The sequence below is a fragment of the Lonchura striata genome, chromosome 5 (assembly GCF_046129695.1).
Source record: "Lonchura striata isolate bLonStr1 chromosome 5, bLonStr1.mat, whole genome shotgun sequence".
Classification (NCBI taxonomy): domain Eukaryota; kingdom Metazoa; phylum Chordata; class Aves; order Passeriformes; family Estrildidae; genus Lonchura; species Lonchura striata.
The window spans coordinates 56,634,169-56,649,530 of record NC_134607.1 but is presented as its reverse complement, the minus strand read 5'-3'; the positions used below and the strand labels follow the sequence as shown (position 1 = coordinate 56,649,530).

The following is a 15,362-nucleotide window of genomic DNA, read 5'->3' as shown; positions in this document are numbered from 1 at the left end:
GGCCCAGCGGGACTACAACTCCCAAGATGCCTTGCCCGCCTACCTCGTCCCTGCTCCACTGCCACCCTGCTGGCGCGTCCAGCCCGCGTTTTTCCCGCCTTCTGATTGGCCGCCGCCGCGCGCCGGCTGCGTGCCGATTGGCCGGGCGCCACGTGCGGCTGGTGCTGCTCGGCGCGGGCGGCAGAGGGGCGGCGGGGCGGGGCGGGTGCCGTGATTGATGGATTGATCCGGAGCCCGCGGACCATCCAGAGCTCCCGGCGCGGCCCCTCACGGCCTTCCCCCGGCCCGCCGTGCCTCCGACCGCTGAAGGAGCAGCAGGGGCGGGCACTCGTACCTCTAGGCTGTGCTTGCGATCGGTAGCGAGGCAGGGGGCATTAATCCAGTGGAAAGCCGGGAAGGGCTTTCCAGGCGGGCGCCTCAGGCTGTGTCGGGCCGGCGGGGCAGCTGCACCAGGCCCGGCTGGGCCTGGATCTGGCCCTCTCGTGTAAGAGTATGTCTGGTATCGTTGCCCACACCAATGTGTCACAGTTTATTGGAGGGAAAAAAAACATCTATATGCTGTAAAGAAGCCTGTCATTTAGCAACATCGGTGGGAGCAGAGGAGTCTTAGTGCTTTGTGAAGCCAAGCCCTGGGTTTTCCATGGAAATGAAACATAAATCAGTGTAGGGAAGGGTGCAGGAGATGGGAGGCTGGCTTCAGCTGGGTTGCTGTTAATTGTTAGTGGTAAATTAGGTTTTAGTAAGTACTTAACAGGCAGGTATCTCTCAGGCAAAGAAAATATTTCCAACTCCATGATTTTCTACAGAAAGATAAACTCCTGTCAGACAGATTTTTTTTTCTTTTTGTCTATCCACTATGCAGGCTGTAAGATTCCTTTCAGTTAGATATTTATTCAGTATAAACAAATGTTGCATTGCAGCTTTCAACAGGCACAGCTGGAGACTGTAGGAAGACACATGCCAAAGTGAGTCTCAATCCCCTGAGACGCCTGCAAGAGGTAGAACACTGCATGGCAAAGCAGCACTTGCCACAGGCACACCACTGGGTTCCTCTGGCAAGACTCTTCAGCAGCTTGCGGGGAAGAGTTTTATCCCAGTCAGACAGCTGTGCCTCAAAGGTGCGGAACAGTGGCTCTTTCTCTCTGCATCATTGTAATACATGAGTATGTTAAAATTTAACCAGGTTTAGGCTCAATCACTGAGAATTATTTCTTTATGGGTGCCAGTATGTGTGTAATTTCACTGTATGCACCTGTCCTGGATCTCTTTAAAGCTGCCAACTCAGCCTAAGTGAGTTGTCCAGTTTCTAGTTGCTGGGTCATGACTTTATCATGTGCCTTATCTGTACTTTTCTTATTGGCTTTTTACAGCATTTTTATGGCTTTGCCTTTTCTTTTATAGTATTTTGGAAACAAACCAAGGGATCCCATGATGAAGCTGATGTCACAGTATTTTGTTCTGAAATCAGAACAGTGAGTTTAGGGACTGAAGGAGTTAGAGGGAAAGGAATAATTCATTTAGCTTTATGAGGTGCACTTTGTCTTCAAGACAGTGGAAAAATAAGTTCAGGAATAAAATCAAGCACCAATACTGTTTTTTTGGTTTCTAAATGAAGAAACTATTTAAGCAAAATTATGAAGATGAAATTTACTCAAAACAGTACTAAAAAGACTGAAATTACCATGCTCAAGGCAGAGGAGTAAACATCAAGAGTATCTACTCAACTCTGCAACTGACTTGTTTAGTTCCATTAGTTACCTTCAGTTTTCCAGTTTGTAAAGTAGAGGGAGTAATGATTGTTTAGGATAGAAATTGTCTCCTGAATATGCTAAATACCACTATATGTGGCTTGTGCCTGCTGAGTCCCTTAGCCCTCATGTAGGTTGAAGTAAGAGTTCAGTTTGCCATGTTCTGAGCAAGATACAAGTTAACCTGAAGTCAGCGGGATCTCAGATGCCAAGACTAAACAACTACTTCCTTTGCCTGGTCTAAAGGGACTGTGTTCACATGCCAGCTCTTGGAATTGCTTTTTCATAGTGTCTTGTGCCCCTTGGGTGACTCTTGGGACCCAAGGAAGTTTTAATATCTTAAAAAGTCTTAATGCAGAAGGTTGCTTGTAATCTTAGTGCTTGGTGCCTGGCTAAAATATCCAGCATGAAAGCTCTGCAAGGTAGATATCGATGGTCTCACCATGCACAAAAATCTTGAAATATTTTGAAGATGTGTATGTTTAAATGCACTGGCCATATGTTTTCAGGAGTGCTTGGCACAGATGATGAAGGAATGATGTGCAGCACTGAAGTTAATCTGTTAACCCAGACTTTTCCTAGGAGAAGTCTTTGCCGTGTTTTATGCTGCTGTAATCCAGGTTACAGCAACGTAGAACATGGCAAAGGCTTCTCCTAGCAAAAGTCTCATGGGAAGTCATTAGTAAAATCTTATGCCTTAAGTTGGTAGGCATCCAACAAGACTTCACAGCATGGTATTTCTGGACATGCTCCAAGAAGAGAGCGATCCAAACAAGACCATTTGCTGATGAAAAAAGATCAGAGTTAAGTAGCAAATGTCTGTGTGATTGGGTGTTATGTGTATGTATTGCATAATGTATACCCAAATATTTATATTCTATATTGAAGTTTACTCTTTTATTAATTCTTTTCCCTTTTCATATGTATAAGGGTAGCTAGTGAAGCAACACAGTTGTTTTCACAGAGACATGGAAATTGCTGAAGGTAAACATGAAGGAGAAGCAAAGCAACAAAGGCATGTTAAAACATGAATCTAGTTAGAGCAGAGAACAATCAGTTCTGTTTTCTTCTTATGTTTAGTATCAGGTTTTGCGTAAGGCTAAGACATCTATCCAGAAGCTGGAGCAAACCTTGTGTTCTTTGCTGAAGATGAAAGGTAACTGTATGCAAGTATTTGCTTGGACAAAGAGCCTGGACTTGGTTTTTATGTATTTTATGTATTTGTTAGAGATAGAAGTACACCCATTAAAGCATTGCACCAGCTGTGCCTTTAGTTGTAGCAATAAGTGAGGGACAGTGAGAAGCCTGCCAATCCACTGAGCACCGTATCTCAGAAATCCCCCTCTGACTCAGCCTTTCCTACCCCCTCCCCAGCCTAGGTGAAGAGAGGAAACAAGCAATTCCTGCTACCCCGTGGCAGCAGGCCATTCAGGCTGAGTACCCTTGGCATCTTCATCCCAGCAGGTATGAGGCTGGCATGGGTCCCCAAGCTGGATTCTTAGGCTCCCACCCAGAGCCTGCAGGAGCTGTGTGCTCCTCCTGGCCGCAGCAGTGTGGCACAGTGCCACTCACATGCTGTCACCAGCACCCAGCCCTGCCAGAGCTTAAGATTGCACAACAGCATGCTGTGGTGTGAGGTAAAAGGATTTCCTAGGTTAGGAGATTGAAGCCCCTGGTTAAGAGTGTACTCTGATATAAACGGTTAAGAGAGATGCTACAGTTTTGTTTTCTTTCAGCTTGGCAGGCCATCCTCACGCCCTGTTCTCTTACAGTAGCCTGTGACACCTCAGTCACACTGGCCAGCAGGTACCGCCTGCGCTTGTGGCAGCTCCTGCTGCGGGGCCTCACGCCCCCACCAACGTGCCTTCTGTTTAGTGCTGCTGGCCACTGCCTCTGCTAGCAGCAAGCAGGACTAGGGGCTGATAGGGTAGAGGCTTTGGACATATTTTTTTTGTCCCTTCAAGTGTCCACATTCCTGTCAGGTAGAAAAAAACCTGTTATTCATGTGACTCACACCTCCAATAATTTGAATCAATTAGAAGTCTCAGTGCTTAACATGAACAACCTCATCTGAACCCACATCCTTAGATAATCCATACAAGTGAGTCACAGGTGGAAAGAATAGTTTGACTGAGCAAAACTGAAAGGATAACAAGCAGAGAGTCTCGTTGAGGGGAGTTTGAGGCAAGCTTCCCCTTGTATGTACTTGCATATATGTAAAATCCATACTGCTTGTGAATCACAGGCTGGATGTCAGGGTTTTTCCACATGCAATTTGTTCTTTATAAGATAATAAAAAAAATACTGTTTTGACTAGTGCATGCCCAGAGTTTTGCAGGTTGTTTTCACCATCAGTTCTGTAAAATCAATGTTAGGAAGAAGGTATTGATTCTAAGTTCCTCAGTGTTCATAAACTCCCAGTAATGCTAGTTATGTTCTAGGGAAAACAGATGTTTCTTCTTTCACACCATTTTTGCCTAATGAAAAGCTGTGGCTTGTGAAGAACCAGTTGTTGACAGTATTCTGCTTGGTTGGGGCTGAGGGTGAGAGAGAAGCCAAAAGTGCTGTTGATGTGACAGTAACTTTTCTGCTGACAACAGCGAGCTGCAGTCTGGAGGATGGGAGCCCATCCAGCTTGGAGGAAGTCAGGGAGGAATATGTCAGGAGGCAATTCGGCAGTCAGAGGTAAGGGCTTATACCAGTCAAGAAAAGATGATAATATTTTGCACTTGCTTCCATCCCAGCATCTTTGAAACTCTGTCATTGTTACTGTATTTCCAAGCAGAGGTTTTTCCTCATGAGGAAAGGACAAAGAGGTCTCACCTGCACCACTGTAATCCCATGAAGTACACAAACATTTTAAGCATGTTGTTGGTCTCATTTCCAAAGAGTGCTTGTATTTTTTTTCCCTTCTATGTAGCTGATCTCTGGCAAGGATGTCTCATTGCCTGAAAAGCAAAAGGAGGAAGAAGCTGGCTTGGGAAGAATTCCCCTAGGCTCTGGAGTCACCATTACAAGGGCATTATTAATTGAGTTGAGAAGCTATTATTATGGCTTTTTTCCCCTTGTGTTCTTTCCAGCACTGCATCAGCCTCAGAAGATATGAGTGAAAGTGACTCTGCCATCTGGTATTTGCTTCAAGAATGTGAAAAACAAACACTGGAAGAATATGGGAAGCCAGAATTGACCCAGGTTTCAGACACTTTATCCCCAGATCTAGTGGAATTTGAACGGTAGGTGCACCTCACATTGCTTCAGGGATTTAACTTGTTTGCATTTTCACTGTGTATCCAGGCACAGCTGTTCATGCAGCCCTGCTGGAGCCTGTGTCTGCCTCAGAGAAGCCTTGTGCCAGCAACTTTGGCCCTGCTGGTGATGAAGCTGATCACTTCCTAAGTCCCTGCAGCCTGCACATGAACAGACTCTTAGAGTTGTAGCAGCCCCCAGCTTTTCATGCCTTGGTAAATCCCTGAGGATTTTCACTCCTTAAGGAAAAGAAGAAAATTTCTTTCAAGTGTGTCAGTCCCTGTGTTGCCACACTTTACCACTGTATCCCTGCCATTGGGCTAGAATTTAGGAGGGTAAGAATTGCTGCACCAGATGAATTTGCCAAGAGTCTATGTGTATGTGTTCCAAGGAGGTGCAGGAACCAGAGGTAAGCACATTCTGTTCCTCACAGTGATGCTCATCCTTCCTCTAATGGCTTTGTTATGGAGAGCTTGAACACTGTTGCCCCTTCCAGAAGCAGACCCTTAGCTCCTGACAGCTTGGAGTACTTTTTCAGTAGGATCAGAGTAGAGTAAGGCTGGATTCAACCAAGTAAGAACTTATAATCCTCAGCCTCTGGCCTGCAGAATAGTGGTTGTCTGGAACATATCAGAAGGCATTCTGCAACAATGCAAAATTGCAACACTGGGGAATGGGGGGAACCTAGACACTTGTATGTTACACTTGGGGCTAGTGGATGTGAGTCTTTAAACCTTTTAAGCTCCTAAATGCATGGTGCGGGACCTAAAAGTCAAAGACTACTGTTATCATGTCAGTTGTCCATGTATTTTATTTGGAAGTCATAATGTAAATATGATAAAATTACTGTTTTTTTCCAAAGTTAGTGGTATCCTAAAACCAAGTATTATACTCCATGTTCTTCCCTTTCCTGTCAGACAACACTAAGAGGTACTTAGAGGTTTTATCCTGCATTTCCAACAGGATAAACGATTATTTGATTGCCAAGATATGAGAAATAGATGCATGTGTAATCTATCCTGTACCATCAAGCAGTCGATTTCACCCTAACCATTCCACAGTTAATAACATGCAGTGCAGGAAAATCCAGAGCTACAGCTAGCATCCTCTTCCATGTTATCACCACCACAACCAAAAACTTCTGCAGTTCCTTCTTCTCTTTTTCTTTGAACTGCTGTGTATTTCTAAAAATCCCTTTGATCACAGGGTTTTTCCTCAAAAGGAGACTGCAGCTGGACCAGCAGATGGCACCAGCTTCCCACTCCTGCTCATGCTTTAGCTCCTGTTAGAATTGGAGGTAGCTGTAGTTAAGGTATCGTTTAGAAGACCTTGAAATGTGCTGAATCAATATTTTCAGGATTAGAAAAATCTGCTTCATCAAAGACTGCACGACAGAGCCATAAACACCTGACTTTAATGTTCTTTACTGGCCAGGTAGACCAGGACCTGCACTGTGTAGACTCTGACACTTATCCCGTAGCCCTAGGGCAGATTGCATTTGGTTTATAGCTAATTCTTGTCAAAAAATTACCTTTTATAACAGGCATAAAACGATAAAGACTCTTCAGCAAAGAAAGCAACAACCTTTTGGTGATCATGTAATCACATTATTTGGGAAGCATCAGAAATGCTTTGAGCTTCAACTGACTGGGTTTTATTCCCACATTCAGCAGCAGGAGACACATTGGTAGGACTTCACAGTACTCTGTCCAGTGCAAAATGTGGTTGTCTCCTTCCAGCTGGGAAGGAAATAGTTGACTTGTGCTTCAAGTTTAATTTCTTTAGCAGAGCAATCTAATGGTGGTTTCTGTTCTTCTGCTTGAGAACTTCCAGGTCCTTTGTTGGGAGCTGGACATCCAGAAAACTTAGTGAGTGCACTAGCTTACATGAGAATGCTTATTCCCCTTCTGCTATTTTGTCTCCAGCAGTGGTGGAAAATACTCCGGAGTGTGGAAACTTGGGTTTAAACAGGTTTATGTTTGCCTACAAAATTATATTTTTTAATATTGATTTGCTGGAACAAATAAAAAAGAATTTTTTGAGTTACTTTCTCATACAATACTGTTCAGTTAATCAGGAAATATGCTTATTTGGGACATCTTCCAAGGAATCATTTTAAGCCTAAACATAGTATCAATGACTGCTGTTTATAGAGCTCTTGGTTTATACTCCTTTGATCTTTTTCTTTTCATCTGAGACTCTCTAAGCATTTAATTAATGTAAAATAACCTTCAGTGCTGCTTTCTGAAGTAGACATTATCCTTGGTTCACTATGCCACACAGTGCTAACAGAAGAAGCAGGCTTGATCTGAGATTTAGTCACTGGGTAGAAGTTATGACCCCTGTGTTCCACCACCAGTTTCACTACAGACTGCATAGAAGTTAGTGTTAGGGATGTGTTTCCTTAGATGTAAAATGGAGGAAATGGAGCTCCCATGCATAAGTCAGAGCATCCAGACTTGGGGTAGAGTCTTTCTTTCTGTATGTACAGTACCTACTGCATCAGGATATGACCTCAGCCAGGGTTTTAAAGTGTAGTGCGATGCCAGCAAATGCATAAAACGTGACTTGCAGTGCAAAAGGTTCAGGATACAAAGGCAAGTAACTGAAAATGTATTAAATTCTAGAATGAAGTTTGCCCATGCAACCCATACAACCTGGAGCTTCTGTTGTGAGGCAGTCCTGCTGAGGCTGAAGCTGGAGCCTGCTTTTTGCAGGTGAAATCATCAGTGTTGGGCATCATTCAGTAATTGTATGAAGTCTGGGAGGCAGAGTCAGTGAAATACTTATGGATCAGAGCTACTCCCTGGTGTCCTGCTGATTTTCAGTAGATGGCTGCCTTATAGCCTGCTCTTAAGAGATACTCCCTTTTCTTTCCTTCCAGATACCTGTATTTTTATAAACACACAGTGGACCTGCTGATAGAGCATGGAATTGTTTGCACTGGAGATGTTCCTCTTCCTGAGGTCTCCACAGCTATTTCCCATCTCTGGCAAGAGCTTAATGAAGAGAGCAGGGACAGCATCTTGCAGTACTGTAGCCAGAGAGATTTCCTCATGGATCCCAAGGCTGCTTGCCCAGAGCCTGCTTGCACTGAAGGTAGTGTGAGGGACAGCGGAGGTAACAGTGAGGAAGCCAGTGGTTCCTCAGTCTCCACACCAGAGGAAGTAAGTGCTCAGCAACATTCAAAGTCTGCCTCTGAAACTCCAGGTCTTCAGATGCCAATTGGCTCTGCAGCTTTTAATTGCAAACATAAAGTAGTTGTAACTACATTTTCTCAGATCACTTGAATGTGTAAATGGAGACAATAAGCAGTCTTTGAGTAAATATCTGCACCAAACTTTCTCTTGGTATACCTAGTGAGCTATAGAAGTGCAGTAGTAGTAATCCTGCAAGTCTCCATGGACTTGTGGAGTTGCTGTGCTAAGTAACAGTTAAATTTGCTCCTACCTTGCTCCAGGGACAGGGAGCAAGAGCAAGAATTATACAGTTACTGTGCTCTGCAGACTCTCCAAAGAGCATAGATGATCTAAATCCAGAAGGGATGCCTAATTTGCTAAATCCTGCTGTGTTTTCGGTTGGGTGAGGTTTTTTTAATCAAAGCACTTGGTAGCAAATAGAAAGTATTTTTAGACCAGTCCCAGTGGTACAGGGCCAATGACTGCCTGTACCGTGCACCTCTACAGAGCCAAGAAGTCAGTGACTGAGTAGACATGGGAGTTTATTAATAAGAGATTGAGTAAATAACAGCCAGTTCTATCAATGGTTCCTGGAGCACTGATTGCTGAAGTAACTAGCTGCTCGAAGAGGTATGTGTAATTTCATTAGCTGCAAGGAAGGGACAGATGTTTACCTTTAGCATAGAAATAAATGGCATTGGCACGTCCTTTTTGAGTCACAGGACACAAGTCAAATATTGCTCATTGCCTTAGGAATGTTGTGGGAATGTTCCCTGTACAGTATTTCTGGCACAGAAAGTGTGTGAACTGCATTATGGCAGAGTGAACTAATGAGTTTAGTGGTCTGGCACAAGGAGCATCCAAACTCCTTTGTCTAATTGGAGTCAGTTTTGGAGAGACTGGCTGATACAGCTGAGATCTCCAGCCATAAGCAGCAGTCCACAGTCAAGTCTCTAAAGCACGGATACAATCCATGGTTTTTACTGATTTTTTGGGAGATGTAATATGAAGTCTAATTCCTAGAGGTTGAAGCACAGGCTTAAGGGAGTGGATTGACCTTTTGTTCCTAGCCATGAAATACAGTTATTCCACATTATTCCTGTCTCCACAAAATCTCTTTACTTACTCTAGCTGTAAGCATACCTGTTAAATGTAAAGAAAGAATATCATGCTTTTAAAGATTTCATTATTAAAAGTTATGCCCTAGGTAAAACTTTTTAGGTGGCTGGATATGCTGACATCTGAAGTGATTTCTCTGCTAGGTGATGTTTGAAGATGCATTTGATGTTGCTGCTGGTTTCCTTGACAGAAGCAAGGCTCAGGGAATGTCCAGCCAGAGGTAAATTACAGACTCTCCCTTTTGGTAGACACAGTACATTCATAGCCCACTGTCAGCAGTCCATGGCAAGTGCTCTGTGGTGTAAGACAACAGCTCTCTTTTTTAATAAATGGTCAGAATAGCAGCCTCCAGCAACTGTGCTCACAATAATACTTCCCTTTAAGGGGAAAAAGTGAAACAATTAGTGGTCATTTATAGCAGATTCAGTAAGAATCACTTACTAAGAGCCCCATCACTTCAGGATAACTGGGGTCCTTCTGATTTTCTTTGCCACTCTGCACAGCTTTCTGTTTTTTCAATTTACAATACTTGCCATGTTGTCTTTTTCTCTCTCACTTTTCAGGCCTGTGACCAAGAAGCATTCCCTAATAAATCAGCTAATCATAAGCCATACTCTCATTTAATGAAACAAAACCAATAATTTTTCAACATTTTCTCCCTTGTTTTACCATAATTCAGTCACATGGAGGTGATCAGGTTAAAGTGTGTTTGACCTGAACAGTAACATTAGAGAAACAAAGGACCTTTTTAATAATAACATCTCTTTCCTCTTCAGTTCAGATGAGTAACCTAGAAGAGAACATGTCAGATACAAAACTGGCACTGCCTTTGATTTTTTCCAGTAGACCAAAGAAAGAAAAGCATTGTTTTCCTCAAGAGGAAAATCACATGATTCATCATTTATGTATTCTTTCTCCTTAGTCTTTGTTAAGATTGTTTTCCTTTGCAAATAGTGTTTTTAATCTATGGGGTTTTAATCCCATTTTCTACTTATTTCTCAACATTTAGAGTGATCTTTTATCTTCCTTTCACCACCATTCCAGGTTGCACTTCCAGAAAGGAATAAATTAAAATAAGGTTGTTTTGCCTGATGATCAAAATATACTTGAATTGAAGAAAAAGACTAACAATTATTTATTTATTAAATAACATTTATTAGGTCACATTTCCCATTTGCTTTTAAAATAAGATTAAGTATTCCTTAATACTGCAAAGTATTACTAGAATCTTTAAAATCTGTTTTAGGTCCCAAATCAGTTTGGTATTTCAATAGTCAACATTTATTGTTTTCTCTTTCTTGCCTGTTGTTCTGCACCTTGTAATTCTGGACAGAGGTATGATGGCAGAACTTTGTAAAATCCCAGGAAGAATACAGAGGTGAGGTCCAGAATGAAAAGCTTAGCTTTGTGCCACAGTTACCTGAGCACACATCTGCCAGTTATAGCTAACATGTCATTTCATGACCTGGTTTAAATACAGGTTAGTGTATTCACTCAAAAACTTCACAGAATTTAAAGCTGTTCCTCTGAACAACCCTACCAAATACACTCCCAAATGACCATTGTTGCTGTCTGTTTTAAATGGATATTTACTTTCCCCCAAACCAGTGTTACTATGCTGTAATGTATCAGCAGATCTCCTTATTGTGACACCCATTTCTTGTATTTCTGTTCTCTGTTCTTACAAATCTGCCTTGCGCTTGGCAAACAGTATCTCATCAATGCATCCATCACAACTCCTCTCTGTCTTGCTTGGCTATTTTCTTTAATATCAAAACCATCTTGAAAACAATTTTAATATTTTTTATTTATAAGTGAAATATGGAGGAGAGAAGGTAAGGAGACCAGAACAGAAAATTAAATACAGTATCTGGTTCCATTTTCAGTTCAGCATTTGCAATCTGCTCTTCTGAAAATCCAGAGGATCACCAGAGACTCTATCTACAGGTCACTGACTTCCTAAAACACCTCTTCTTCACTAATACACAGTTTTGCCAGGTAAGCCTTGCCAAAGGATTCCTTATGGAAGGAGCAGTGTATTTCAGAGCAATGTATTTCAGGAGAGATGTCAGAAAGGGATTCAGTGCTTCAGATCATATTGTCCAGAATGACTCCAAAAAGAACTTGGCATTCATAATTTTAGATATGTCATTCCAAAAGGCCAGTAGGATTGCCTTTGTAAGAGGTTAAGTGTGGGTGAACACTGATTTGAATATTATTCAAAATGGCAAATGACATGAGGAATTGTATTTTTTTTTATTATTATTGTTTGCATTAAAGTTCTTTGTGGAAAAGCTTGAATCTCCTCTGAGCAGGTAAAGCTCACTTTCCAGCTCTCCATCAACTCCCAGGTGCTTCATTCTGAGTGAATTAGAACCACCTTCTTCTTGTCTGGGTGCCAGGTTCCCTGCCCCGAGCCCTCCATTGGCAGGCCTAGAAACAGGATATTTGTATTCTTGAAAGAGCTGAATTAAAGCTCCTGACCTTCCCCCTAAGTTCAGCCTATTGTTGCAGGTTGGCTGAGCAAGAAGTCTCTGTGTTTACATTGTTCTTCCTCCCCTTCTTGCCTCCCTGCCATGGAGGTGGCTCAGAGCTTGCACATGGGTAAAGAACAGAAAGGGAGATACCCCTCAGCCAGAGCGTGCTTGTTTTGGTTCAGAGTCAGTGGTACCTCCACACTAGCCATTGGTTTGCTGGTTTCTATTGACTAGTTCCCACCTGGCCTTTGGTACTTGAGCAGATGCTCCTTTGAAGGAAAATAGGTTTGTGATGAGGGGTAGTTGTGACAGAAAACAAAGCAGAAACTGGTGTTGCAGCACTATCTGAATCCATCACAGAGAGACTGCTGCGTGCCATTTGGTTCCCCCATCCTGGACATAGTAGCACTAGAGAAGGTGCAGAGAATGGCATCAAGCACAGGAAAAGGCATTGAATACTGTTAAGAGTAGGACTGTTCTACAAAAAAAAAAAAAAAAAAAAAAAAAAAAAAAAAAAAAAAAAAACCTGAGGGTTACTGCAAGACCATTTTGTTTGTACATGGGGTGGATTCAGTACACAGAATGATTACTCAATGTGTGTAACACCAGAAGGTCTATAAAACACTAAATAAAATTAACAAATAACATATTAAAAATATTTGTACATACAAATTACCACATTTAGACTCCAGGGTTATCAATCCATCAATCCATGGGCAATTACTAAATCTGAAGGAACAGATTCAATTTCCAGTGCAAAAGGGCCTCACAGCACAGTTTGCTATAATATACAAGTATTTATTGTAAAACAGAGTACACTGTGTGCCCAATTCTTGCACTTTTTTCTAAACTTCCCCTGCTGGCTGTTGTCAGAGACCAGACACTGATCTCCACAGCTGTCTGTGAATAGGTATGTTCTGTGTAAGAGCAGAGCTCTTCTTGTGTTTAAGTAAATGACTATGAACTCCACAGGCCTAGAAAAGAAAGAAAAGCTTTAGGCAAGATATGGCATTTTCTGGTTTTAAATTTCTTTTGTGAGTGTCATGCCTGGCATGGTCTCATCATGTCCTTCTGCTTGGGGCTGTCTCATTATGTGTGAGCCCAAGTCCATCTCACAACTTTCAGATGAGGTGGTATGGGAAGAGATAGTGTATCTTTCAAGTTTTAAAGAGGCACATTTAAAATAAGACTAGGAGAATGGGAGTGATGGGAAGACAAGCAGCAAAAGAGCCCAAAGTACTGCAAATTGGCAGTTGACTGTACTGTGTAGATCTGAAAGGAAATAAAAAGCTGCACAGGCTTTTTTACACAGGAACTTTTAGTTATCTGTGATAAGACAATAAAAAGGGACTTTGAGAAGAAATCACCCAGGCTAGATAATATGAAGGTCACAATATATATTGATTTAGAGTACAGAACAGCATATCTAGACAGTGCTGCCAAGAGGCAAAAGAGTAGAAAAAAGAAAATATAACTGACAAGATATTTTTTGTTTTGAGAGCAGAAATTCGGATCCATCTCAAAGCAAACAGATTGAGACAGTTATGAAAGTGGTTGCAGAGCAGGGATAGAAGATGTTCCAGCTAGCTTGAAACACACCAACTCAGGCAGCAACAGAGAGATCAGTATAGGCTACTCACCTTACCCCAGAAATTGGGCTACTCAGAGCATCAGAGACTCCTGGACTGGACAGGGAAAGGAACCCGTCCTGCTTACCTTATGGGTATGGCTGAACCTCTGCAGACCATTCCCCTTCCCTTGATGTGGAACCTGTGCTGGTGCAATGCTAGCACAGGAGTTTGGGCAGTGCTGGCATAAATTATCTCAAGGATAAAGCAGTGTCCCAGTACACTGTGCACACACCTTGTAGGAAATACAGAGGTGGGTAGCAAGTACAGTAAGTACCAAGGTAAGGCATACCACTGAAATACAAAAGGCAGTCCATGGTCTCCTTTCCTTTCATCTGCAGAACTGATGAGGTGGTGGATTTTATTGCTGGTCATTCATGCCACTGCCATGTTCTGTCATTTCTGGTTAACTGTCCAGGTACAAACTACAACTACAGCTGTTGGATTGTGGATGGTCGCTGTTTCAGAGTCACAGAGCTACCGAGCACAGCTCCTCTTGAGCCACTGCCCTGGCTCTCAAGGCTACCAAGGGCTTGCACCCCACTGGAATAAAAAGCTTCAGAAAGACACAAGAGAAGGAGGGAAATAATTTGGACAAGGAAAGGGAGAGCTCTTTAAAGGGCTGGGACCCCAAAATGAGAACAGGAGCACGTTTCTACAGTATATGATAGAGTATTTCTGAGCATGAGATTAGTTAAGCAATCTTGTAATTTTTCAAGAGCTGTTGTCTTAATGTCACATTATAAGAGAAGCTTAGCAGCAAAGGCAGTAAAGAGTTAATTTAGACTGAGATCCAAAGGTTTTTACCTAAATGAAACTCAGTGGGTTTTTTTTTTTTCTAAATAGTACTGAGCACCTTTGTGTCTTCAAAGGCACACTTTCTTTTAAAATTATGGGTTTTAGATGAGTCACTTGACAAGCAAGTGGTATTTAGTGCTTCTTAAGCTATATATTTTCAAACAGCACCTATTTTTAAAAGCAGTATTTCACTGAGGAGTCTTGCATCAATGCAGAAGGTGGAATAGATGGACTGCAGGCATGAATACTTTTATCTTTCAGACTTTGATTTCTCAAGAGCCACTTGTTCTCTGTTAACTGGTGAAAGAGAAGACCTTTTCCTTCTGTTGCTAAAAGTGGAGCAAAGCCTGAAGTTGGTAGCAGTTAAGGAAACTCTCATACCTTCAGAGCCTGTTATGTGACATACTTGCTACCACAGTCAGTAATAGCTATCTAGATTATGTAAATAGACACAGGGTGGAGCCCTGTGATTTTAGAAGGAAATTGGCAGAAAATTTGAGCTATTCTTCATCAGGCACCTCAGGAACTCACCAAGTGCTGATGGTTGACTCAGAGAGGCGGGAGGGCTCATGCTGCATTTTCTGGTACATCAGCTCTTGACCAACTCGCTGTATATTTGAAAATCAGTGAAGTCCTCTGTTTTTTAATCCTGCTTGACTTTGGGGGGGCTTTCAGGAAGAAGATCTTCACTATGATCATGAGACTGTGATGCTGCAGTGCACTGAGACCTTCGATGATGAAGATTTCTAAACAGTGTCTCCACTAATGTTTTACCAGGCATGGGAGGAGGCTTCACCTCTTTCAGTGAGCAGCCTCTCTAAGCAGAGTGTGGAGACACTGTGTTGGTTTGTTACCATTGACTTCTCCTTCCCTCATTAGTACTTCTTGACATATCAGTTGAGTAATTTATACTTTGTAAAGGTTTTTAAGGTCTTGGTTATTTATTTATTAATCTTTTTACCTATTGCTATTTAATGTTTAGCCTTGCTTCAAAAAGAAACAGAGGCTTGTACAGTTAAGTGACCTTGCCTAGCATAAGGTGTGGGAAGAGCAGCAGGGAGGCCAGATCAGTGGCAATCTGCACACTCTCACAGGATGCAGGTCTCAAACTGCAACCTGCAAAAGTCACACCCTGGCATTGATTACTTTTCTGCTGCAATTTTTCAT

The 15,362-nt window shown here is 42.2% G+C and overlaps 1 protein-coding gene across 1 annotated transcript; it reads left to right on the top strand.

Moving 5' to 3' along the window:
- The first annotated feature begins 938 nt into the window (after positions 1-938).
- Positions 939-14,945, top strand: STRA8 (stimulated by retinoic acid 8). The gene is made up of 8 exons (XM_031503697.2): positions 939-1,118; positions 2,829-2,904; positions 4,349-4,433; positions 4,829-4,981; positions 7,879-8,161; positions 9,436-9,512; positions 11,179-11,290; positions 14,871-14,945. Exons 1-8 carry the CDS (start codon positions 1,011-1,013, stop codon positions 14,943-14,945), a joined length of 969 nt encoding a protein of 322 aa, XP_031359557.2. The 5' UTR covers positions 939-1,010.
- Positions 14,946-15,362: the final 417 nt, after the last annotated feature.

Coding starts and splice junctions, on each gene's coding strand:
- STRA8 (XM_031503697.2), top strand. CDS start 1,011: ATGGCAAAGCAGCACTTGCCACAGGCACACCACTGGGTTCCTCTGGCA. Junction 1,119..2,828: donor CAGACAGCTGTGCCTCAAAG/GTGCGGAACAGT, acceptor TCTTATGTTTAG/TATCAGGTTTTGCGTAAGGC. Junction 11,291..14,870: donor CTAATACACAGTTTTGCCAG/GTAAGCCTTGCC, acceptor GGGGGCTTTCAG/GAAGAAGATCTTCACTATGA.